Genomic DNA, 27,499 nt, shown 5'->3' on the forward strand with positions numbered 1-27,499 from the left:
TGCTCATTTCAAAATTTTTCACAGTATATTCTGACATTAACCATTATTATCCCTATTTGCAGTTGACAAACAAAATCATAGTGACTGTGATTTGTCTACAGGCACAAAAAGTGTAACTGGCAGTGTATGGATTCAAACTCATTTTTCATCACTCCAAAATTAGAGTGGCTTTATTTGAAGTACTTGGGTTTGTTTTTTCTTTTATTTTCAGAGGATGAACAATCAATACATACGTCGAGAAGTCTTCTGCTGTGAAACTTGTCATGAGCTCAAAAGCTTCTGGGAGAAAGAAATTAGCAAACAGACTGGTTACCGGGAACTGGAGGAAGATCGTCAGGGAAGAAGTGCCCTGAGAAAGTATGTGGATTGTTTCTTCACTATTTTTTGAGGTAGATTTCCCCAGAAACATACCAGATGTGAAGATGGGGAAACTGAATTGTTTTCATTACCTACTGTTCTAATAATGCAAATATTGGAGGTGGTATGGTCAAGTCGGTGTAGCCACAGACAAAAGGAGAATGAGGCTTAGAAGGAAGACATTTATTATACACACAGCTTTCAGAGAGAGTATCACTGCATGCCACTCAGGGCCACAGGATAAGCACCAGGTTTTGGCCACGTGGCAGAAGATGAAAGCAGAGGGAAAGTCTAAGCCAGAGCCTTTATCAGGGTTTCCAAGGAAAGGCAGAGTAAACAGTTTAGGATTGGCTAGTTCGAATAATTCCTGAGGGTTGTGGGATTTAGGGATGGTCTCTAGTTGTCTGGTGCCTGGCCTGGTCTTGGGATGATATAGGGCAGGGGAAATATGGCTTTATCTATGAGAGTTAGATAAGGAGGTGCTTAGGGCCACAGACTCAGGATTGGTTGACATGCAGAAGAAGGCTAGCCCTGTCAAGGGCAGTCAGGAAGCTTTTTAAGATGTCAAAATATCATAAAATATAGAAAATTAAAGACTTGATTAATTCATCTACTCATTTAGTCTTGCTACCATCTATATCAGAGTTTCTCAACCTCAGCACAACTGACATTTAGGGTCTTATAATTCTTTGTTACTAAGGCAGCTGTCCTATGCTTTGTAAGATGTTTAGCAGCATCCCTCAAAACATTAGATGCTGCTAGTACGCCCCTGCCACATTGTGACAACCAAAAATATCTTCTGACATTGCCAAATGTCCTCTGGAGGGCAAAGTTGCCCCTTATTGAGAACCAATGACTTATAGATATGAACAAGCTTTTTCTTGGTGTAAACAAAAATGAGTTTCTGTTATTTATATCTTAATGAACTGAAAAAATCTCTTCCTCACCCTGCCTCTGTTGCAATCCTCAGCACACGAGGATACACTGAATTTCAGAGTTAGGTCAACAGATGTGTATAAGTGTGAAAGATCCCACATCTGAGATGATACATATTAAGTTTCTTGGGGGAAGAATAATGTGATCTTCCTCTTACTGGCAGTTGAACTTGTTCTAGTCAAAGAAGTCTGCTGAGAGGGGAACATTTATTTATGTGAGAAGATGTGTCACAAGTGTCAACATTGCTCTGACTAAAAGGGCCAGCACCTGCCCTCACACATGTAGTGCCCTGGAGCAGACAGATCAGCTCAACTTTTCAGGGACTGTCTGGGTTCTCTGTCCCTAAAATGGCAACAGTCCAGCCAGGCTGTCTATTTGCTGAGATGCCCACTTATAAGTGGAATCGCATCTGTGTGTTCTGCTGGACAGCAAGGCATGTGCTTCCATGTTTCTGAGTATGCTGAGCTACAAACATGTGTAATTCACATGTGTTGCACCAACATTAACTTCTAAAAACTTTTCTTCAGCTCCTGAGGGGAAATAGCCTCTCTCTATATCCAGAGAAGCGCTCTACCATTATTCCAGTTACATTCCTGGTTGTCCAGCAAGAAAAACCAGGTTTTTCTAAATGCTAAAAGAGTTACATGTTAGAGCACCCAGTCCTGAAGAGTCCAGGGGAGCAAGAAGAGTCAGTTGTATGGTCCCTGCCATCTTCCTCCCCAGTCCTGGCGCACAAGCCCACTGGGAGCCAGATCCCCACATGAGCCCTGTACTGCATCTTCCTTTCCAGAAGCCCTGGGGTGTGGGATTAAGAGCAAAATTTGCAATATGATCTGACTTTTTTAATGTATAGATGCAGTTTATCCATATGTATAGGGAAAGATTAGAAGAAAATACTCTAAAATATTAAGAGGGTTATTTTTGACTGGTGGAATGGCAAATTTTGTGTGCATGTGTTCTTCTATTTTTTTCCAAAGTTTCTAAAATGACACTACCATATTAGGAAAAAAGTTATTCAAAAAAGCAACCATTTGCAAATGGCCCATAGAACAAATGAATTAATTATCCAGGTTCTAATGTGCCCCCTAAAAAGACTCCCTTCAGAGTTTGGAGCAGTTTTCTCTTCCTTCTATAGCCAAGAGAATAAATCTTCAAAATGTGCTCATCATGAAACGTTTTAGCATTGTCTCTCCCAAATAAACGTTTGAAGATGGAGACAGAGCTGCTGCCTTGCTCAGAGAAGAGGAAAATCAGCAGAGGCTGGGGGAGGAGAGGCAGCTTCTGTGGTCTCCTCCTCTGTTCTTGAGTCTCACTTACCAGAGCTGTTGCCCCCTATCAACTATGAATATAAAACTCAAAAAGCCTTCTTAATTTGGTAAACAATGAATGACAACATAGTGGTTTTGTTATTATTTTTGTTAAAAAACGAAAACAAAACAAAACATACAGCCACATATATCCCAGATGAACCAAGTTGCACAGAAAGAATATAAATATTTTTAAACCAAAACCAGAATGTCAGAATATTTGCTTAAATATTGCTTATGTAAGCAAACAGTTTGAAATATTGTCCTAGAATAATTATCTTCCAGGATACACTTGACCAGACCAATGAATGGCATAAAACCTTGGGTCCCTATTTCACCTAAGGCTATGGCTTTCCAAAATGCTTATATGTAAGTGCATAACCTGAGACACACACATAACACTGACACCTTTTGTTATTTTACCCTCCATTTATAAAAGTGGCAATTTCAAGCCACTGTGCAATCAAGAAATGTTCTAAATGAACAGTAGAAGACAAAAACCTCAAAAAAAAAACCCTCAAAATTTTCCACCAACGCCTTTGCTGATAGAACAGAGCCAATAATGCCTTATGTTCCTCAGCTGGGCTAACCGGCAAGGCCTTGTGCCCAAGCTGAGTAGAGTGGAAACAGGTGTTTCACCATGGACATGCTCATTAGCACATGCCTACAGGTTCACTGACTGAGAGGAATGCAACCAGAGCTGCAGAGAATCCATTTACCCTAGGAACACATGTGTGTGGAAGAAGCCCTGGAGGTGAGATCACAAGCCAAAGTGGGTGGCCTCAGAACTAGAAACCCTCTTACTCTCTCTGAGTCTGGCTAGAAAGAAGCAGCACAGCAGGCATCAGTCCCCTGGAGAAGTTGAAGTCTGTTTGCAAATAACTGATTGAGGCAATTTGAGAGAAGTCAAGTGTACTGTAGGTACAATGAACAAATCTCCTGGTGTGTTGGGACAGTCCAGGTGTATGTATATCAATTTGTTATAATTATGAATTGTGCTCCCTTTTATTTCCAAAGTATCTCAATTTAGATGATAAATTATATGAACACCTAAGCCTAAATAACCAGCCTGTAACTATAACTGAGTAAATGTACAATGCTTATATGAAAATAATAATTTTTTAATGCAAGAAGTATGATCTTCAAAATACCTCTTCAGAATTTAGCAGAGCTCAGAGTGTCTAAGTGAGGAGAGGGGTTTATCAGGCCTCACCCCAAGACCACTCACCTCCCTCTGCTTTGATTCCTACTTATCAGTTATGTCAATCAGGATGCTTTCAGAAGCAGGTAACAAAATATCCAACTCATAATCTCCAAGCCAGATGAAATCATCATTTCAAACTTTTTATAAGATTTAGTCTATGAAAAATAACCAGTGAGAAAAATTTTAGTTAGTTTTTTCATTCAAACTGAGGGGGTGAGGTATATGGCTGGTAAACTGAGTTGTTCAGAGCAGTATGCTGAGCTGCCCCGTGACCAGATCCAGCTGGTGAGCTGAAGGTCAAAGGGAACCAGGATCAGGCCCATCTCTCCCCACTATGGAAAAACCACTGTAAAGGCATGTTCATTATTACACAGGAATAGGGGCAGCAAAAGCATCATCTGACCTTTCATATTAAAACAGAAGCACAGAGATTATGATTATAGTGTGAAATCTAAATTGGGAGATCAAGGACTCAGTAAATTATAAATTCCTTGATGACAAGGATTATTATTTTACTGCTCTTCTTTACATACTGAGGTAGCCACAGAGGTGCTCTAAACTTGCAATGGGGAGAAAGTTGACTAAGAGCCCTAGGTGCTGCCTTTCTGGATCTGCCATTTTATTTGAGCTGAGGCCACATTTACCCCTGACTGCTCTAGCCAATGACTGAGCATGGCAGGGGTAGCTAGTCATGGTAAATTCCTGTGTGACAGAACTCCTCTACTGGGAAACTTTTACCCAGGGACTCCTCATCAGCTCAGCTAAGCTTTCTCAGAACTATGCTGTGGTTCGGGCCTTTTCCTACCCAATCATTCCTTACTTCTCACTCTCCTTTCACAGGTGTTAGACCAGCATGCTAATCTGAAGGCTATCCCTTACCATTTCTGTTTCTTCCCCCAACCCCTGCTTTATTTTTCATGGTTGATTCCTTTGAATCTGCTTCTTGGAGGACCCAAACTGGCACATATCTTTAGGGCCTAGCAAGCACATGATAGAAAAAAAAAAAAACTAATTATGTGCCCAGTTGATCTTCTGTGGTTCTTAGTAAGGACATTGTGATTCTGGTTTGTGATTCTGGCTTATGGTTCTTAAAAAAAGTCCTCCTTTCTAGTCAAATCCCATACTTATCAAGCATAATCTGTGTTCCTAGATATTAATTACAACTCCTCCACTAATCAGATGAATCTAGAACAATAAATAGTAAATATCATTTGGTCTCCATTTGAAAAGTGAGGTCAGTATTTCTAGACATAAGGAAAAAAATGTTCTCTTCAAGTTTAGTGTCAGTTTTATTGCTCCTCTGCTGTATCTGACTCTGCGTACCAATTTTTAAGCATTATCTTTCTCATATTGACCTTCCTTACTATAGAAGAAAAGATCCATATATACACTTATATTCACCAGCTTACTGAGAGCACAAAGATAAAGGGAAGCAACACAGTGATGAAAGATATTGACCAGAAAGGGACAGGAAACAGTCTAAATACTCATAAAATAGGATTTAATGGGAACTAGGTAGATAGTGGCAACTATCATCCATCTGGCAATAAATGGTGATATAGCTAATACAAAAAGTGAATAAATGTGTCATAAACCCCAGATTCATAAATTCTGTTCCTAGAATAAATTCATCATTCCAAATGTGTTAATTTGGTTCCTCCAAGAAGCAGAGGGCAAGATGAAATTAGATGGGTGTGAGATTTATTGGGGAAAGCACCTGTGAGAGAAAAATGGGAAGCAAGTTATGGTGTGCTGGTAAACATTTAATGACTGTCTCTCTGTGGAAAAAATGTTTACACATATATATGTACATATTTTTATTATGAATTTTACTTTTATAAAGATGTGTGACATATACTTTACAAATAAGAATAAAACATGCAATGCTCTTTATTACACATTTCATACATCCAACTGATTCTCACAGCATCCTTCTATTGGTTTTTGCCAACCTTTTGTCTCTATAGCCAACATATGGTTGCAATTCAGCCATGATAGGACAAAATCAGACAACGAATAAATGTTTAATTACTATACAATTCAGCAAAGTCAGATTGTTAAGGATTATAGTTTTCTAGTGCCGCAAGAGCTTTTCCACATTCTTTTTCTGCCATTCACAACATAATAGTTATAGAAGACAGGGCACACTTCTAAGTTTAATCTGCATTATTAAGATTTTCTCCATCACTTTCTTAAATCTAGATGAGGGGGCGGCAAATATTTCCTAGAAAGGACAAAGTAGTAAATATTTTGGGCTTTGTGCTCTATGTTGCAACTACTCAATCCTGCCATTGTATGAAAGCAGTCACAGACAATAGTCACAAATGGGCAGGGCTGTGTTCTGATAAAACTTTATTTACAAAAACAGGCAATTGGCCAGCAGGATCTCTGAATAACACATTTTCATACCCACCACACCAAGGAAAAGTTAAAGCCCCTTTAATTAATGATGAATTCACATTATATTATGCCCCTACAGTTCAATGAAACATACAGGCAGCAACCTTTATTACTGAGCTTTAAAAGACCCCAGGTGACAAAAATCATGTACATTTGGAGGCAGATTTATTTACAGAGGCTTTCAGAGATGGTTAACAACGGGAGCTTGTGAGCTTGGATATTTCCCAGGTTGGAGAGGTTGATTGCAAATAAAATAACAAGATGATTACTTAATAACCATAATGAAGGAATATAATTATTAAAATTACTAATAGGTGGATCTCAATACAAGGTCATATAATCTCAATAAATCATCACTTCTTAAGAAAAATGTGCATGGACCTATGTCCACTAATGGGAGAGCAGCAGTTACATGTTTTATCTTCCCTTTCAAACCGGCAAACTATATTTCTATGTCATTCGTTCTATTTAAAGTTGAGGTAGAATGAGGATGATATCCCCCCATGTCCCTATTCTCTCAGTATTTCAACTTTTAATCCTTGGTTGCTAATGTGCTTAAGCAACATCACCACCAAACAACAGGCCAACATTCCAAATTCTTTCCATTCTTTCTTGGGCCCATAATTGAGCAGAGTTTTACGTAAGAAGTTTCTTGGAGTCAGTTTGATAATAGGTGCCTACAGCTTTCAAAATATTTATACCCTCTAATTATTCACTTCTGGGGATCTTTTCAAGGAAAGTAGACTGGTATATGGAAAGAGTATTAATTATTATCATACTCATTTTAGGGTTATTTACAAGAGTAAACAATTAAGGTTGAATCCAATTTTTCTTTATTCATTATTGTGTATTCTAATTTATCCATAATAATCATGCATTGCTTTAGCATTGTTATGAATTGTGTCCCCCCAGATTCATACGGGAAGTCCTAACCACCAGCACCTTAGAACGTGACTGTATTTGGAGATAGGGCCTTTAAAACAAGTGACAGTTAAAGTGAGAGCTTTTAGGGTGGGACCCGATCCAAGTAACTGTTGTCCTTGTAAGAAGAAGAGGTTATGATACACAAAGAGACACCAGGGATGCACAAACACAGAGGAAAGGCCACATGAGCATGGAGCAAGAAGGACATCTGCATGTAAAGGAGAGAGGCCTTGGGAGAAATCAAACCTGTTAACACCTTGATCTTGAACTATCACCCTCCAAAACTGAGACAATAATTGTCTGTTGTTTAAGCCAATTGTCTGTTGTTTAAGTTGGTATTTTGTTATGGCAGCCCTATTAAATGAATAAAATGATTTATCCAACTTAAGAAACTAACCAAGCATATTTTTTTAACATCTTTATTGGAGTATAATTGCTTTACCATGGTGTGTTAGTTTCTGCTTTATAACAAAGTGAATCAGCTATACATAAACATATATCCCATATCTCCTCCTTCTTGTGTCTCCCTCCCACCCTCCCTATCCCACCTCTCTAGGTCATGGCAAAGCACCAAGCTGATCTCCCTGTGCTATGCGGCTGCTTCCCAGTAGCTATCTATTTTACATATGGGAGTATATTTAAGTCCATGCCACTCTCTCTTCGTCCCAGCTTACCCTTCCACTTCCCCGTGTCCTAAGGCCATTCTCTAGGTCTGTGTCTTTATACCTGTCCTACCCCTAGAATCTTCAGAACCATTTTTCTTCAGATTCCATATATACATGTTAGCATATGGTATTTATTATTCTCTTTCTGACTTACTTCTCTCTGTATGAGAGACTCCAAGTCCATCTACCTCACTACAAATAACTCAGTTTTGTTTCTTTTTGTGGCTGAGTAATATTCCATTGTATATATGTGCCACATCTTCTTTATTCATTCATTTGTCAATGGGCACTTAGGTTGCTTCTGTGTCCTGGCTATTGTAAATAGAGCTGCAATGAACATTGGATACATGACTCTTCTTGAATTATGGTTTTCTCAGGGTATATGCCCAGTAGTGGGATTGCTGGATCATGTGGTAGTTTTAGTTTTTTAAGGAACCTCCATACTGTTCTCCATAGTGGCTGTATCAATTTACATTCCCACTAACAGTGCAAGAGGGTTCCCTTTTCTCCACACCGTCTCCAGCATTTATTGCTTGCAGATTTTTTGATGATGGCCATTCTGACTGGTGTGAAGTGATACCTCATTGTAGTTTTGTTTTGAATTTCTCTATGATTAATGATGTTGAGCATCCTTTCATGTGTTTGTTGGCAGTCTGTATATCTTCTTTGGAGATATGTCTATTTAGGTCTTCTGCCCATTTTTGGATTGGGTTGTTTGTATTTTTGTTATTGAGCTGCATGAGCTGCTTGTAAATTTTGGAGATTAATCCTTTGTCAGTTGCTTCATTTGCAAATATTTTCTCCCATTCTGAGGGTTGTCTTTTCATCTTGTTTATGGTTTCCTTTACTGTGCAAAAGCTTTGAAGTTTCATTAGGTCCCATTTGTTTATTTTTGTTTTTATTTCCATTTCTCTAGGAGGTGGGTCAAAAAGGATCTTGCTGTGATTTATGTCATAGAGTGTTTTTCCTGTGTTTTCCTCTAAGAGTTTTATAGTGTCTGGCCTTACATTTAGGTCTTTAATCCATTTTGAGTTTATTTTGGGGTATGCTGTTAGGGAGTGTGCTAATTTCATTCTTTTACATGCAGCTGTCTAGTTTTCCCAGCCCCACTTATTGAAGAGGCTGTCTTTTCTCCATTGTATACTCTTGCCTCCTGTATCAAAAATGAGGTGACCATATGTGCGTGGGTTTATCTCTGGGCTTTCTATCCTATTCCATTGATCTATATTTCTGTTTTTGTGCCGGTACCATACTCTCTTGATTACTGTAGCTTTGTAGTATAGTCTGAAGTCTGGGAGCCTGATTGCTCCAGCTCTGTTTTTCTTTCTCAAGATTGCTTTGGCTATTTGGGGTCTTTTGTGTTTCCATACAAATTGTGAAATTTTTTGTTCTAGTTCTGTGAAAAATACCATTAGTAGTTTGATAGGGATTGCAATGAATCTGTAAATTGCTTTGCGTAGTATAGTCATTTTGACAATATTGATTCCGCCAATCTATGAACATAGTATATCTTACCAACTGTTTGTGTCATCTTTAATTTCTTTCATCAGTGTCTTAGTTTTCTGCATTCAGGTCTTTTGTCTCCTTAGGTAGGTTTATTCCTAGTTAATTTATTCTTTTTGTTGCAATGGTAAATGGGAGTGTTTACTTAATTTCTCTTTCTTATTTTTCATCATTAGTGTATAGGAATGCAAGAGATTTCTGTACATTAATTTTGTATCCTGCTACTTTACCAAATTCATTGATTAGCTCTAGTAGTTTTCTGGTTGCAACTTTCGGATTCTCTATGTATAGTATCATGTCATCTGCAAACAGTGACAGCTTTACTTCTTCTTTTCCGATTTGAATTCCTTTTTCTTCTCTGATAGCTGTGGCTAAAACGTCCAAACTATGTTGAATAATAGTGGTGAGAGAGGATAACCTTTTCTCTTTCTTATCGTAGAGGAAATGGTTTCAGTTTTTCACCATTGAGAATGATGTAGTCTGCAGGTTTGTCATATATGGCCTTTATTATGTTGAGGTAAGTTCCCTCTATGCCTACATTCTGGAGTGTTTTTGTCATAAATGGGTGTTTAATTTTGTTGAAAGATTTTTCTGCATCAATTGAGATGATGATATGATTTTTCTCCTTCAATTTGTTAATATGGTTTATCACATTGATTGATTTGCGTATATTGAAGAATCCTTGCATTCCTGGGATAAACCCGACTTGATCAGGGTGTACGATCCTTTTAATGTGCTACTGGATTCTGTTTGCTAGTATTTTGTTGAGGATTTTTGCATCTACGTTCATCAGTGACATTGGCCTGTAGTTTTCTTTCCTTGTGACATCTTTGTCTGGTTTTGGTATCAGGGTGATGGTGGCCTCGTAGAATGAGTTTTGGAGTGTTCCTCCCTCTGCTATATTTTGGAAGAGTTTAAGAAGGATAGATGTTAGCTCTTCTCTAAATGTATGATAGAATTCATCTGTGAAGCCATCTGGTTCTGGGCTTTTATTTGTTGGAAGTTTTTTAATCACAGTCCCAATATCAGTGTTTGTGATTGGTCTGTTTATGTTTTCTATTTCTTCCTGGTTCAGTCTCGGAAGGTTGTGCTTTTCTAAGAATTTGTAGATTTCTTCCAGGTTGTCCATTTTATTGGCATATAGTTACTTGTAGTAATCTCTCATGATCCTTTGTATTTCTGCAGTGTGTGTTGTAACTTCTCCCTTTTCATTTCTAATTCTATTGATTTGAGTCTTCTCCCTTTTTTTCTTGATAAGTCTGGATAATGGTTTATCAATTTTACCTTTTCAAAGAACCAATTTTAGTTATATTGATCTTTGCTATTGTTTCCTTCATTTCTTTTTCATTTATTTCTGATCTGATCTTTATGATTTCTTTCCTTCTGCTAATTTTTTGTTGTTGTTCTTCTTCTTCTTTCTCTAATTGTTTAGGTGTAAGGTTAGGTTGTTTATTTGAGATGGTTTTTTTTTTTTGAGACAGGATTATATTGCTGTAAACTTCCCTCTTAGAACTGTTTTTGCTGCATCCCATAGGTTTTGGGTCATTGTGTTTTCATTGTCATTTGTTTCTAGGTATTTTTTGATTTCCTCTTTGATTTCTTCAGTGATCTCTTGGTTATTTAGTAATGTGTTGTTTAGCCTCCATATGTTTGTATATTTTACAGATTTTTTTCCTGTAATTGTTATGTAGTCTCAGGGTGTTGTGGTCAGAAAAGATACTTGATATGATTTCAATTTTCTTAAATTTACCAAGGCTTGATTTGTGACCCAAGATATGATCTATCCTGGAGAATGTTCCATGAGCACTTGAGAAGAAAGTGTACTCTGTTGTTTTTGGATGGAATGTCCTATAAATATCAATTAAGTACATCTTGTTTAATGCATCATTTAAAGCTTGGGTTTTCTGATTTATTTTCAGTTTGGATTATCTGTCCATTGGTGAAAGTGGGGTGTTAAAGTCCCCTACTATGATTGTGTTACTGTCGATTTCCCGTTTTATGGCTGTTAGCATTTGCCTTATGTATTGAGGTACTCCTATGTTGGGTGCATAAATATTTACAATTGTTATATCTTCTTCTTGGATTGACCCCTTGATCATTATGTAGTGTCCTTCTTTGTCTCCCTTAATAGTCTTTATTTTACAGTCTATTTTACCTGATATGAGAATTTCTACTCCAGCTTTCTTTTGATTTCTATTTGCATGGAATATCTTTTTCCATCACCTCACTTTCAGTCTGTATGTGTCCCTAGGTCTGAAGTGTTTCTCTTGTAGACAACATATATATGGGTCTTGTTTTTGTATCCATTCAGCCAGCCTATGTCTTTTTGTGGGAGCATTTAATCCATTTACATTTAAGGTAATTATCAATATGTATGTTCCTTTTATGATTTTTTTAATTATTTGGGTTTGTTATTGTAGGTCTTTTCCTTCTCTTGTGTTTCCTGCCTAGAGAAGTTCCTTTAGCATTTGTTGTAAAGCTGGTTCAGTGGTGCCGAATTCTCTTAGCTTTTGTTGTATGTAAAGGTTTTAATTTCTCTGTCGAATCTGAATGGGACCCTTGCTGGGTAATCTTGGTTGTTGGTTTTCCCTTTCATCACTTTAAATATGTCTTGCAATTTCCTTCTGGCTTGCAGAGTTTCTGCTGAGAGATCAGCTGTTAACCTTATGGGGATTCCCTTGTATGTTATTTGTTGTTTTTCCGTTGCTGCTTTTAATATTTTTTCTTTGTATTTAATTTTTGATAGTTTGATTTATATTCATCCTGGCATGATTCTCCTTGGATTTGTCCTATATGGGAATCTCTGCACTTCCTGGACTTGATTGACTCTTTCCTTTCCCATATTATGGACATTTTCAACTATAATCTCTTCAAATATTTTCTCAGTCCCTTTCTTTTTCTCTTCTTCTTCTGGGACCCCTATAAATAGAATGTTGGTGAGTTTAATATTGTCCCAGAGGTCTCTGAGACTGTCCTCAGTTCTTTTCATTCTTTTTTCTTTATTCTGCTCTGCAGTGGTTATTTCCACTCTTGTATCTTCCAGGTCACTTATCTGTTCTTCTTACTCAGTTATTCTGCTATTGATTCCTTCTAGAGAAGTTTTAATTTCATTTATTGTGTTGTTAATCAAGGTTTGTTTACTCTTTAGTTCTTCTAGGTCCTTGTTAAACATTTCTTGTATTTTCTCCATTCTATTTCCAAGATTTTAGATCATCTTTACTATCATTACTCTGAATTCTCTTTCAGGTAGACTGCTTATTTCCTCTTCATTTGTTAGGTCTGGTGGGTTTTTACCTTGCTCCTTCATCTGCTGTGTGTTTCTCTGTCTTCTTATTTTGCTTAACTTACTGTGTTTGGGGTCTCCTTTTCACAGGCTGCAGGTTCGTAGTTCCCTTGTTTTTGGTGTCTGCCCCCAGTGTCTGTTGGTTCAGTGGGTTGTGTAGGCTCACTAGTGGAGGGGACTGGTGCCTGTGTTCTGGTGGATAAAGCTGGATCTTGTTTTTCTGGTGGGCAGAACCACGTCCAGTGGTGTGTTTTGGGATGTCTGTAACCTTATGATTTTAGGCAGCCTCTCTGCTAATGGGTGGGGTTGTGTTCCTGTCTTGCCAGTTGTTTGGCATAGGGTGTCCAGCACTGTAGCTTGCTGGTTATTCAGGGGTGCTGTGTCTTAGCGTTGAGAAGGAGATCTCTGGAAGAGCTTTCACTGTTTGATATTACATGGAGCTGGGAGGTCTCTGGTTGACCAATGCCCTGAACTTGGCTCTCCCACTTCAGAGGCACAGGCCTGACACCCAGCCGGAGCACCAAGACCCTGTTAGCCACATGGCTCAGAATAAATGGGAGAAAAAAGAAAGAGAGAAAAAAGAAAGAAAAAGAAATAAAATTATTAAAATGAAAAATTTTTTAAGTATTAAAATTTAAAAAATTAGAAAGTGATTATAAAAGAAGAGAGAGCAACCAAACCAAAAAACAAATCCACCATAGATAACAAGCATTAAAAACTATATTAAAAAAAAAACACAGAAAAACAGACAGAACCCTAAGACAAATGCTAAAAGCAAAGCTATAGAGACAAAATCACACAAAGAAGCATACCCATACACACTCAGAAAAAGAGAAAAAGGAAAAAAATATATATATATATATTTTAAAAAAAAGAAAGAGAGCAACCAAATCAATAAACAAATCTAGCAATGATAATAAACTCTAACTACTAAACTAAGATAAACATAAAACCAGAAACCCGTCTGTCGCATACAGCAAACCTCAAGTCTACTCTTGCTCCCAAAGTCCACTGCCTCAATTTTGGGATGATTCGTTGTCTATTCAGGTATTCCACAGATGCAGGTACATCAAGTTGATTGTTGAGATTTAATCTGTTGCTCCTGAGGGTGCTGGGAGAGATTTCCCTTTCTCTTCTTTGTTCGCACAGCTCCTGGGGTTCAGCTTTGGATTTGGCCCCACCTGTGCGCGTAAGTCTCCTGAGGGCGTCTGTTTCCGCCCAGACAGGATGGGTTTAAAGGAGCAGCTGATTTGTGGATTCTGGCTCACTCAGGCTGGGGGAGGTCGGGGTACGGAATGCGGGGTGTCTGGCTCACTCAGGTTGCGGGGAGTTCGGGGTACAGAATGCGGGGTGAGCCTGTGGCAGCATAGGCCAGCGTAACATTGCAACAGCCTGAGGTGCACCGTGTGTTGTCCCAGGGAATTTGTCCCTGGATCACGGGACCCTGGCAGTGGTGGGCTGCACAGTCTCCTGTGAGGGGAGGTGTGGATAGTGACCTGTACTTGCACACAGGCTCCTTGGTGGCTGCAGCAGTAGCCTTAGTGTTTCATGCCCATCTCTGGTGTTTGTGCTGATAGCCGTGGCTCACACCCGTCTCTGGAGCTCATTTAGGCGGTGCTTTGAATCCCCTCTCCTTGCGCACCCTGAAACAATCTGTTGCCTCTTAGGCAGGTCCAGAGTTTTTCCCGGACTCCCTCCCGGCTAGCTGTGGCACACTAGCCCCCTTCAGGTTGTGTTCACACAGGCAACCCCAGTCCTCTCCCTGGGGTCTGCCTCTGAAGCCTGAGCCTCAGCTCCCAGCTCCTGCCCACCCCGGAGGGTGAGCAGACAAGCCTCTGAGGCTGGTGAGTCCTGGTTGGCAGTGATCCTCTGTGTGGGAACCTTTCCACTTTGCCCTCTGCACTCCTGTTGCTGCGCTCTGCTCTGTGGCTCCGAAGCTTCCCCCGCTCCCTGCCACACCCCGTCTCCACCTGTGAAGGGGCTTCCTAGTGTGTGGAAACTTTTCCTCCTTCACCACTTCCTCCCAGATGTGCAGGTCCCATCCCTATTCTTTTGTCTCTGTTTTTTCTTTTGCCCTCCCCAGGTACGTGGGGGAGTTTCTTGCCTTTTGGGTAGTCTGAGGTCTTCTGCCAGCATTCAGTGGGTGTTCTGTAGGAGTTGTTCCACATGTAGATGTATTTCTGATGTATCTGTGGGGAAGAAGGTGATCTCCACATCTTACTACTCTGCCATCTTGAAGGTCTCCCCAAGTGTATACTTTTTAATACTAGTGTCCTTCACACTTAGGCTCCTAGACCTGCTCTCCAGAGAAAACTGACATCAACAGTTTCTCACATATATCTCTCCAAAACTTTAGTTTTTCTAAGCAAATAAATAAGTGTGCTGTATTTTTATGCAAAATAGGATCTACACAATCTTCAATATTCTGCACTTTCCTTTTTTAATTTTTAAAAAAATTTTTATTGGAGTATAGTCTCTTTACAATATTGTTTTAGTTTATACTGTGCAGCAGAGTGAATCAGCTATACATATACATATATCCCCTTTTTTTGGATTTCTTTCTCATTTAGGTCACCACAGAGCACTGAGTAGAGTTCCCTGTGCTATACAGTAGGTTCTCATTAGTTATCTATTTTATACATAGTATTAATATGCACCTTCCTTTTTTAACTTATGCTATCTTGGAAGTTTTTCTATATTGGCACTTTCAGTACTTCTTTAATGTTTTCCACAATAATGATGTGACAATTAATTTAAACAATCACACTGAAGGACATTTAGGTTGTTTTTCATTTTTTGGCTTTACAAACAATGTTGTAATAAGAATACTTGTACATACATTATTCATACATGGATAAGCATTATGGGATAAGTTCATAGAAATGAAGATATGTCAAAAGATGAGTGTTTTAAATTTTGATAGCTATTGCCTCCTTGTCTTGCAAAGAGGTTGTTTTAAACTTCCACTCTAAGTATGGGAATGCCAATTCCCAGTCACTCACACTGTGTGTTGTCAGACTCTTAATCATTGTTAATCTGACGCTGAAAATGGCATCTCACTGTTTTAAAATGAATTTAATTAATTACAGGTTTGGTTGAGATCTTTTCATATGCATAGGAACTAGCTGGATTTCTTCTTCAGAAACTGCCTTTGTATAGCCTCTGCCTGTTTGATTATAGACTTTCTTTTTCTTAGTTGATTTATAAGCACCATGCATTTCTTTTCTTTTTGTGTACAGATCTGTGAGTTTGACAAATGCTCAGAGTCATGTAATCACTACAGTCAAGATATAGAATAGTTCCATCACTCTGAAAAATTCCCTTAAGCTTCTCCTTTGTGGTCAGCTCCTCTCCCAATTTCCAGTCCATAGCAACCACTGATCTGTACTTCATCCCTATAGTTTTGCCTTTTCCAGAATGTCATAAATGAATTATACAGTATGTAGTCTTTTGTGTCTGGCTCTTTTCACTTAGCACAATGTACTTGGGATTTTTTCTTCTTGTTGTGTGTATCAATTGTGTACATCCATTCCTTCTCATTGCTGAGTACTTTTCTGTGGTAGGGGTGTATCACAATTTGGTGATCCACTCCCCATTGAAGGACATTTAGGTTGTTTCCAGTTTTGGGTGACTATAAATAAAAGTGCTGTAAACATTCACATATAGATTTCTGTGTGAAGATAAATTTCTATTTCTCTTGAGCAAATAGGATTGAAATTACTGGGTCATAGGGTAAGTGTATGGTTAACTGTATAAGAAACTGCCAAACTGTTTTACAAACTGACTGCACCGTTTTGCATTTTAATAGCATGTAAAAGAGTTCCAGTTAGTCAGCATCCTGGCCAGCACTTGGTTTGAGTTTTGTTGTGAGGGTTTTTTGGTTTGGGGGGTGGGGGTTGGGTTTTGGTTTTGCCAGGGGAGGTAGGGGGAAAGAGTTGGTTTTGGGTTTTTTTGTTTGTTTTGGTTATTCTGTGAGGTAAGTGGTACCTCATTGTTGTTTTAATTTGCATTTTCCTAATTATGTTGAGCATCTTTTACGTGTTTATTTGCCACCCATATTACTTCTTTAGGAAAATGTCTGTTCAACTATTTTCCTCATTATATTATTTTCTTATCATTGAGTTTGAAACTATATATATTCTGGAAATAAGTCCCTTATCAGATATGTGACTTGCAAATATTTTCTCCCTGTTTGTGGCTTGTCTTTTATTCTCTTTAAAGTATCTTTCACAGAACAAATTGTTTTAATTTTGATGAAGTCCCAAATTTTTTATTCTTTTATGAATCATGCTTTTTGTAATGTATATAAGAATTTTTTCCTTATCCCAAGGTCATGAAGATATTATTTTGTGGCTTTTTTCTTGAAGCCTTGGTCTTACATTTTACATTCATGTCTATGATCCATTTTTAGTTAATTTTGTATAAGATGTGGAGTGTGGATCAAAGGCCATTTTTTAATATGGATATATAATGTTCCAGCATCATTTATTGAAAAAAAATACTATCCTTCCTCCATTGAGCTGCCTTTGTACTTTGTCAAAAATCAATTGGCTATATTCGTGTATGTTTATTTCCACACCATTCTGTTCCATTGATCTGTTTCTTCCTTCACCAATGCTACACTGTCTTGATGATGGTAGCTTTACATTAAGCCTCAAAATCATGTAGTATGAGTCTCCCATCTTTCTTCTACTTTAAAATTGTTTTGGCTAATTGACTTCTTTTGCCTTTCCATATAAAATTTAGAATCAGCTTGTTGATAGCTACAGAAAAGTCCTGCTGGGATTTTGATTGATATTACTCTGAATCCGCATACCAATGTAGGAAGGAATAAATTTTGGAGAAAACTACATATTCATAGACTGCTCATTACTCTACTGATTTTTTTCTTCATTAATTTGTAAAAGCCACTTATTTCTCTTAAAAAATATTCTTCAGAAGGAAAAAAACCCAAAAAACAAAAAACTTCTCTGGACCAGCAGATGTCTAGACAAATGCACTAACCACGTATATTGTTTCCCCTCCTCAGGCTCAGAGAAGAATGGAAGCAGAGACTGGAGAAAAGGCTGGTGATGTTGGACAATCCTGATGGGAAGGAAAAGCAGGCAAACACTGTGGGCTGAGAGCTTCCTGCCTCATCCACTTCAAAAGCCACCAAGGGCACTTTTCTAAGAGAAAAAACTAGCACCCAAATTATGTTGACTTACTAAGCAGGACACTCTCTATTTGCTCTCGCATTTGTGAGGGGATTTACATGTGAAACCTCCCCCAGTGCTAATGAGAGTCTTTATCCAACTCAATCCTCCCTGCCACAGAGGACAGGATGACCTCCAAAGGGATAAGAAGCTCGGGTTATCTAATATAAAAATCTCTTTGAGTTAACATGTAATGTAATTTATTTCCACATTTTCTTCTCATGTAAAAAATCTTGTTATTTTATCCAAGCTTACCAGGGGCAATGACCTTGTTGGGAAACTGGCTTACCTAGGTCTTCTGGAAAAACATCGTCATACAATCTGTTTTCCTGTTCTCCCTTTTTTGTGAAGACAGAAATGCTACTGCTTACAGAAAGAAAGCTGTTATTATGAAAAGAATAATTTTTTAGCATTATGGTTTGAAAATGAACTGAACTAAATTATTTTCTCTTCATATAAATTGGTTTTTTTTAAAATAAACATTTAATTAGAAACATGCAGTGAAAGCAAAATAATGCTTAATAAACTTGGTTGTCGTGCCCTCCCTGGTGTGTGCCCTGTGTTAACCCCTCACGCCTGTCGTGGTTAGTTCTCTGCTGCTATAGCAAGTGTCAGCTCCAAGCTGTCTTTAGAATGTTTTGGAATTTAAAGTCACTTTCACTGCAGCCTCCTCTCAGGCCCAGAGCATGATCATGGTCACAGATCAGGAGGGACTCTGACAATCACAGGAACTAGGGCTCCTCTTCTCCTCTACCCAGGGATTCCTCACAGGGGACAGGAGCAGAGTGGGAAGCCTGAGGCAGCCAAGGAGCACAGATGGCCAGAGGGACCCAGAGAATGACACAGACAATCCTGGGGAGGGTATCACAGCACTCACAGATGCTATGTGGTGGCATAAACTGCTGTCCCTGTAAAATTAAAAGAGATCCTTATGGCTGAGAGGTCCACAGGGTGGCAACAGGGTTGGAGAGGTGATTCCACATCCCCACAGTTATGAGATCCAGGGTACAATGTTCAGGTCTTTGCTATAGGCTCTTATCCAATTCAGATGTAACAACTAAGCAGTAAATTACAGCTGGGAAAATCTGAGCAAAGTTTGGGAAAAGAAGCTAATAATAAAATAGAATTTTAGTAAGGACAGAGAACCATGGGAATAGATATCAGGATACATAACCACATCTGAGAGTCAGCGAAAGCCCCCTGAGAAACTGATGTTTAAGCTGAGACATAAAAATGCGTAAGAGTCATGCAGAAGAAAAGAAACAGCATGTGTGAAGAGCTAAAGAGGAGCAGGAGGGCTGCAGAGTGGAGGGGGCCTGGGGGTCCTGGGAGGTGAAGAACCAGGAAACGTGTCTGTGACACAGAATGAGGAGGGCAGCTGTTTTATCGGAGGGTGGAGACATGAGCAGGGGCCTCTGGGGCCCAAGCTAAAGATCCTGCATTGATCCACAGGGGATTAGGAAGCCATTGACAGATTTTAGGTAGAGAAATGAACAGATTAGGTTTGCATTTTTAATTTTTTCAGATTTTGTCTATACATACATATGTATATAATTTTATATAAGTGCATAAATTTGATCATATCACATATGCTGATACGATTTTATTAGTTTTTATTAACCTTTTATGCCTTGTCTTTACTGTCTTGACTTGCTCCCTCCCTTTTTTTTGAAGCTCCACATCCATGATGTGGATGTTCCATAATAAAGTCAACAATTCTTTTAGGGATGAACAATCATGCTACCTCCAGGTTTTTGCCATTTGAACAATGCAGCAGTAAATACTCTTGTTCACAGGTCCTTTATTCTAACGGTTTTGAGCTGGAAAGTAAACTGATTTCCAGGAATGGGAAATTAGAACAAACAGTATTGCAGATTCTTTTAAAATGTTACTAGAACACTTCCCAAAAAGGCTGACGAAACTTCCCTATGAACCAGCAGTTTACAAGAGTACTCTTCTCCCACATTGCTGCCAGCAATATGTATCATAGTTGTTTTTTTTTTAATAGATCCTTATTGGAGTATAATTGCTTCACAACACTGTGTTAGTTTCTGTTGTACAACAAGGTGAATCAGCCATATGCATACATATGTCCCCATATCCCCTCCCTCTTGAGCCTCCCTCCCACCCTCCCTATCCCACCCCTCTAGGTCATCGCAAAGCACCGAGCTGATCTCCCTGTGCTGTGCTGCTGCTTCCCACTAACTATTTTACATTCGGTAGTGTATATATGTCCATGCTACTCTCACTTCGCCCCAGCTTCCCCCTCCCACCCCACCCCATGTCCTCAAGTCCATTCTCTACATCTGTGTCTTTATTCCTGCCCTGTCACTAGGTTCATCAATACCTTTTTTTTTTTTTTTTTAGATTCCATATATATGTGTTAGCATACGGTATTTGTTTTTCTCTTTCTGACTTACTTCACTCTGTATGACAGACTCTAGGTCCATCCACCTCACTACAAATAACTCAATTTCATTTCTTTTTATGGCTAAGTAATGTTCCATTGTATATATGTGCCACATCTTCTTTATCCATTCATCTGTTGATGGACATTTAGGTTGGTTCCATGTCCTGGTCATAGCTGTTTTTAATTTTTTCTAATCTGAGGGGAGTTGAGTGACATCACTTTGTTTCTTTGACCATTAGTGATTGGGGTTTCTTTTCATTTATTTGTTTATTAGTTTAATTTCCTCATCAGTGAATTACCTCTCATGCCTATTGCCCATTCTTCTGAGGTTTGCCTTCCTACGTCAATATGTACAAACTCTTTATTCATTGTAAAACTTAACCCTTATATTGTCATTTGCATTAGAAGTCTAAAGGGGCAGGGAAGGCTCACTTAAACACCCATTATCAAGTCTGAAAACCTCAAAGCTATAAAGGTAAAATTAGGCATATTTTTATATGTAAAAATGAAAAGCTTATATGTGGTAAAATATACCACGAGCAGTGGCTTTGGCAGATTTGCAAAGTTTAAATGATTACTCAGCTACAGTTAGGAAAACAGATTAGAGGTGAAATGGTAGGAGACAAATTAGAAGGTTGTTTCCGAGGTCTACATGGCAGAGAATGAAGATGGGCAGATAGAGTGGGTAGGTCTTGCAGGTTGATTGAATGTAAGGGAGCAAGGCACAGAGATTCTAAAAATATAGATGTTAACTTATTTTAACTAACATTTAACATGAGTTAAGTAAAAAGAATGAGCCTAAAAAGACAGCAGAGCTGGTTTTGTTACCAGTGGGAATCTTGGACAAGGGCCTAACCCCTTTAACTGTGGTTTTCTTGTCTATAGTAATAGGCTTGGGCTTGCTATAATCTGTTTCTTGAGGTGGTTGAGATTAAATGCACAGATGTAAAATCTCTTAGAGAGGAGCTGATACAGAGTGAGTCCTCCATGTACCTCAACTCTCTGCCTCATTCCATTTCTTGCTCTCACTGGGCTGGGTCCATGGAAAATGCAATGGGGCAGTGGTTACCAAGCCTGCCTGCTGGTCAGAATCACCTAGAAAACTGATTAAAATTTATGGATATCTGGACTCCACTCCCAGAGATTCTGCTTCTGTTGGTCTGGTATGGGGCTCAGGGATTTTTGTATTTTTATCAAGCTACCCAGGAGACTCTGATGCTTAGCCAGACTTGGGAATGTCTTCTCCAGAGGGCACAGGATTGAGTGGAGAAAAACGAACAATTAAAACCGAGTCAGTCACGAGGGTGTACACTAGATCTCCAAAACTTAGTCATCCTGCACAACTGAAACTTTGTACCATCTTCCCATTTCCCCCAGGCCCCAGCCCCTGGCAACCACTGTAGTTTAATAGTACTATATTGTATATTTGAAAGTTGTTAAGAGAGTAGACTTGTGTTCTCAGCACACATGCACATACAGATAAAGGTAACTATGTGAGGTGATGGAAATGATAATTAGCTTGACTGTGGTAATCATTTCACAAAGTATATATGTATCAAAACATCACGTTGTATATCTTAAATATATACAATTTGTCAATTATACCTCAGTGAAGAGGGGTGGAAACTGAGCCAGCATGGAAGGCCATAATAAGGGCACATGAGATGCTGTAGAGGGTCCAGCCTGGGAGAGGCATGGAGGTCTCACAGAGAGGGTGAGATTAGGCCTTGAAGGAGAGGGAACAGCATTCTTCCTCAGGAATGAGCTTTTTTTAACTGGAGAGATGGGTTGGGGTTAAACAGGGAGGCCCTTGAAATGCTGGCTAAGGAGTTGAGTCTCCAAAGGCAATGGAGACACATTAGAGGCTTTTAGGCAGGGCAGTAACTTGCTAAGAATTTGTCTTAAGTGACTGCGTGAAACACCCTTGGCAGCAGTGTGGAGAATGCACTCTACAGATGCTAGGGATAGTCTTTGTTAAAGCTATGTTTATCCAAACAACTTGATTTGGAAACTATACCCCTTATGTGATCTCTACTCCATTCAAGGTGAGTGAAAATACAAATAAAAATGTGTTCTAAAGTGATTAAATATAGAGACCAAAACATGACTAATTTGCCTTATGCTGTGACTCAAAAAAAAAACCCTTAAGCTTACAGCTTTTTATTTCAAAATTAATTAGCACATTTCCTTTAATAACCCTGTGTGAAACAAACTGAAAATGGCAAAATCTTGAATTGCATCAAACTAGAGATGAGCTCAGCCACTCAAAAAGGCTTTACTGAATTTAAACCACAGCTTTATTTATGATTGATAATAAGAAGTTATAAAAGGCCTTTTGTCTTTTGGACAAATGATTTAGTATCAGTGACAGAAGAAATGAAAGCAGAAAATATCTCTTTTCACAAAAGCAATTAAACAGTAAAATTGTGAAGAGCTCTCAACATTCAGATCAGCGTCCAAGCCCTCAGACTGTTTTTGGTTCAGACAAGCGGAAACACACGCCCAGCCAGGAGACAGCACGGCACTTGAAGGCTTTGCTACCAGAGACATGGTGGTTGGGCATAGAGTGAGGGGTGGACACTGGTTAGAAAAGATTTACTGTCCTACGCTTTCAGACGAGATGGGCAGCACCAAAAGACCTAATAATCCTTAGATAAATCAAAGGATTATTTGCAACTCTGGGCCACCTCCCCCAAACACCATGAGCACTGAAACACTGCTGAAATGCAGGTGAAGAACAAAGCCAGGCTTCCCCAGAGGACCACAACAGGACAGGAATGAGGAGCCCCAGGCAACCCCCTCAGCTTCTGCTTGCCAATGTGCCCCTTGAGAACATAGATGCTAAAGGGGGAAGATAGGATTCCCCCACGCCAGGAACCTTAGATTAATTATCTTAGAAAATAATAGTTTTCTTTGAAGAGAGTAAATAATTGCACTTGTAATAAATAATTTTTGATTGTAACAATAGACAAGTTTGTGGTAAAATTTCAGGAAAGTAAAAAGCTTATAAAAATCACCCAAAGTTCACCAACCAGCAATAAACACTGCTAATATCTTTTAAACTTTCAAGCATCCCTCTATTTAGATATATTATCTTTCAAAAAGATAAATAATTTTTCAAAAGTGTAACCTTACCACAAATTATTTTTTACCTGTTTTTCCATTCAACAATATATTCTGGACGTTATAAAATTGATTAAAAAACCTTTTGTACACCATACTTTTGTTGGCTGTGTATTATTCGGATGTAAATAATTTAAACAATTCCCTTTTGACAGACTTTTTAGTTTTTCACTACAAAGGACTTTTCAATGAATGTTATTTTCTTTAATTTTTTTTTAATATATATGTCCAATTATCTACTTAGAATAAACTCTAAGAGATGGAACTGCTCTGTCAAAGAGTGACCATGCAAGAGAAGACAACTCCTGGCTCATACTAGACCCCTTCGTACTGGTGCTGTTGGTTTTGCCTGACCAGTGTCAATTCCCCCTTTCCCTTATAGCAGACTGTAATGGGGTGGGGGATGGGGTAGAGGCCCATCTCCAACTCACTTTGCATGTGGTAAAGAGAGGTATCCCCACCCCCAGACCTGTGACACAAGCCTGGCTGATCAAAGAAGTGCTAAAGATCGTTGCAGGGACGGCCCAGGACCCAAATAGGTCCAGGGCCTGGGCTGGAACTATAGGATCTGCCAGCAATAAAGCTGATGGAGCCTGAAGCTGCTGTCAGTCACCACGGGGACAGTGCTGTCCATGAATGAAGCCAAAGCACAAGAAGGCAAGGCTGAGAGATGGGGAGGTGGGGGGACTTTATTTTAGTCCTTGGATTCAGACAGATCTGGAGCCAACTTCACCCCTAGACCATTTGATTTCTTCACCCTTTTTTTTTCTTAAAACATTGTAGTTGTCTTTCTCTCTCTTGTAAACAAAAAATGTAAAGAATAAGGAAATAATGGTTAAAGAAAAAAAGTCCTTCTCTGGACCTAGTTCCCAGTACACAGGCACCAGCCCCGGGGCCCTGACTAGGTTGCACCTAATGATACTGCCTGAATGTCTGGCTACAATGACTGATCCCAGGCTAGATACTGGCCCAGAGCCTGGCCAGAGACAAGCACATCAGCATTAGTGGCTGCCCTGGGAGAAGAAGCTCCTCCCATGCCCGCACAAAGATGCTCACAGAGCCCTGGCTCACTTCCTTCTATGTTTTGGGGAATAAGAATCCCATTTAAAGGTGGGGGTGGGGTACGGGGCTGCTCAACTAAGTGTGAGACGCGTTAGACTGAAGAAATATAATCAACTTCATTTTTAAGTGTTTACTGCTGAACTTCTCAGATGCATTAGCATACTAATATGCATCAGGCTTTCCAAAGGCTCCATGCGGTCTGGACCTTCAGAGTATGGGGGGAAGTGGGGGAGAGGGGGGCCTCTGGCCACCTAGCCCACAGGCTACCAGTTAAGAGTCCTGGGCTGCACCTTCCAAGCTGAAGACCATAGGCAAGTCACTTAACCTCTCTGAAACTCAGTTCCCTCATCTCTGAAGTACCTACCTTATAGGGTTACTGTCAAGATTAGATAAGCAGAGTGCTTGAACAATACTTGAAACACCAAAAGACTGCAATAAATGTTAGCTATTAACATGTTAGCATTAAAGTCCACAATGTACTTTTCCCATTATTACCTCATCTGAGGACTCTTGTACCCAAGTCCAAGTCCAAGAGGGCAGTGAGCAGATCATACTCTAGTCTGCTGACCTGGCAGGAGGCTGGTGGAGAGGAGGTGACAGTGGAAGAATATGATTTAAGCAATTAGATCAAAGGAGTCAGCTGGGAGCCAAGGTCACCTTGACTTCTGGCCTCCACGTTGGCTTTAGTGCCCACTGAGTTTCTTCATTGTGTAAGCTGTGGTCACAGTGCATCTGCTGGAAGGCAATGGGGGTGCTCCTCCTGCCAAGGCTGCTCTTCTCAGCTGAGGTCTGTGCAGGGCTGTGGTTTGAGTTTTTTTTCTTTTAGATCCCACACATTCTGTTTTCTTGGACTGGGAGAGGAAGAGGCAGGTGGACAAGGCTGTTCATAATTGCATTGCATCTCAGGACATTTCCAGTGGTGGTGGTCTTAACCACAAGTCCCTATCAGACACCCCTGCCTGTGAACTTCTGTCAAGAGGTCAATATTTTAAACATTGTTTGTTTGGGGCTGGTACCAAAACATGTTATAGTTCCTCCCAAGGAGAACATTCTTTTCTCTTCAGATACCTCTTTGATTCCCAGGGTGTCACCCCAGTGCAATAAATACAGGCTGGCTCCTTAAAAGCCCCATCCATCCCCAGGGAGGTGGTACAGCTCCTCGGAAGCCTTGGGTGGAAGAGGCCTCCTTTACTTGATCCTAACTGGTAATGAGTCTTTTCAGTCTTTTCTCATCACCAGTACCTCCCACTATGTGACAGTCAGACCAATAGTAGTAAAAAGCTCTTAAAAAAATGCTTAATTGATGTGTATAAGTATTCATATATCGGTAAAAAACTGATTGAGACTTATAAAGGATATATATATATTTACTTAAGTAAAAGAAAGTGAGCACTTTTTTTTTTAATATTAAGCAAATAACAAGACAGATGGTACATAAATACGTTGGAACTTGTGTCCGTGGTGTTGGAGCAGTGGAGGTTTGGGGCTCCTTCCCCAGAGTAAGGACAGCACAGGAGCCCCCATTGTCCTGGTCTGATGGGTGTGTGAGAAGTCCTGGTCACTCCAGAGCACTAAACAGGTATTGACAGTCGCACATTTATTTCAGTGTAGAGTTGTCTCGAACACCACAGGTTTGAACTATACAGATCCACTCATACTGATTTTTCTATAAATGTGTACTACAGCACTACACAATCTATAGTTAGTTGACTCCCTACATGCAGAACCACAGATACAGAAGGTCAAATGTAAAGTTATGTGGATTTTCAACTGCAGGGAGTCAGGCTTCTATCCCCCACGTTGTTCAGATATCAACTATATTAAAAATTCAGATAGTAGCATATAGCCACGGCTAGGATAAAAGTTCACAGTATACTGAGGAAGGGTCCCTCACAGAGCAAAAATTTCCCCAGGCTTCCACAGCACAGGAAGGTGAGTGAGCTGCAAGGGCAGGGAAGGCCCAGTCCTGGAGACTGATCAAATATTTTCCAAGGATCAGCATTTAAACATTGATTCTTTTCCTCCTTCTCTCACTCCCTTGACTATTTGTCTCTCTGTACTTACTCTTTTCCACCTCTTTCTCTAGCTTAAATAAGAGGGAGAGGCAGAGTAGGCTGAACTTTTTAAGACCAAGTAATCAGCATTTTCTTTTCTGCAGTATCCATTTGTTCACCAGCACCTGGAGTCTCCTGGAGGGTCCAGCTGAGCGAGGTCCCACAGCACCACCTGGATCCCTGTCCCAGGCAGTCTTCCCCTAGTCAGTGGGTGAGCCTTCAGGTTGACCCATCTCTGTTTCCAGGTCAACTGACAAGTGCCCCTCCTCCTTCCAGAAGTTAATTTAAAACATAAGATCTGACTCTGAGGATTTGATCATAAACACAGCTGAGAACAGAGGCAGGTCTCAAGAGAAACCAGTCTTGGTGCAAAACCTCAGAATCAATGGCAATGCCTCAAGGTCAGGTCAGAGCTGAGCCTTCTCTTGTCAGCCTTGCACTAAGAGAGTGTCCGGGTTGTGACCAAGAAGAACCTTAAGCTTTCTTTTAAGACCATTTGAAAATAAATAGAATGCAAGGATTCACCCTCTGGGTGAGTACAGAAGACTGAGCAATGTGGCTGGCAAGTGGGGTTGGAAATGTGGAACAAAGAAATCACAGAGTTTAGACTTAATATAACATTAATATTGCTACCCCAGTTTTCTTTGGTTGGCATTTTTTGGGTATTCTTTTTCCATTTCTCTATTTTCCACTGTCTTGGTCTGACGCACGTTGAACATATGGTGAAACATCACGAATGTGACATCATTCTTGTCCTATTTACCTGCCAACTAAGCCACATTAAGTAAACTAAGTGCCCCCAAATGCAGCACAGGGTGGAGACCCTGTGATGATGAGTGGACATGAGGGGGTCCCAGAAGATGCCGCTTGAATTATCATGTTTGATCTTTCCCCAGTCAGGTCTTATGAGTGGGAGGATGAAGCCAAGTGATAAAATTTCGGTGTTAAAACTTGATTTACAAAATAAGAGTGGCTAGAGCTTCCCTGGTGGCGCAGTGGTTGCAAGTCCACCTGCCGATGCAGGGGAAGCGGGTTCGTGCCCCGGTCCGTGAAGATCCCACATGCCACGGAGCAGC

At 39.7% G+C, this 27,499-nt stretch overlaps 1 protein-coding gene across 1 annotated transcript; it reads left to right on the top strand.

The window, feature by feature from the left end:
- The first annotated feature begins 214 nt into the window (after window positions 1–214).
- Window positions 215–17,905, top strand: FAM240B (family with sequence similarity 240 member B). The gene is made up of 2 exons (XM_027094290.1): window positions 215–357; window positions 17,609–17,905. Exons 1-2 carry the CDS (start codon window positions 215–217, stop codon window positions 17,700–17,702), a joined length of 237 nt encoding a protein of 78 aa, XP_026950091.1. The 3' UTR covers window positions 17,703–17,905.
- Window positions 17,906–27,499: the final 9,594 nt, after the last annotated feature.

Source organism: Aethalodelphis obliquidens, unplaced genomic scaffold (genome assembly GCF_003676395.1).
Source record: "Aethalodelphis obliquidens isolate GAN/ISIS:26980383/991018 unplaced genomic scaffold, ASM367639v1 scaffold88, whole genome shotgun sequence".
NCBI lineage: Eukaryota > Metazoa > Chordata > Mammalia > Artiodactyla > Delphinidae > Aethalodelphis > Aethalodelphis obliquidens.

Excerpts from the sequence above, each read along its gene's own strand:
- FAM240B (XM_027094290.1), top strand. The coding sequence starts at position 215 with ATGAACAATCAATACATACGTCGAGAAGTCTTCTGCTGTGAAACTTGT. Across the intron at positions 358-17,608 it reads GGAAGAAGTGCCCTGAGAAA|GCTCAGAGAAGAATGGAAGC; the intron begins GTATGTGGATTG and ends TCCCCTCCTCAG.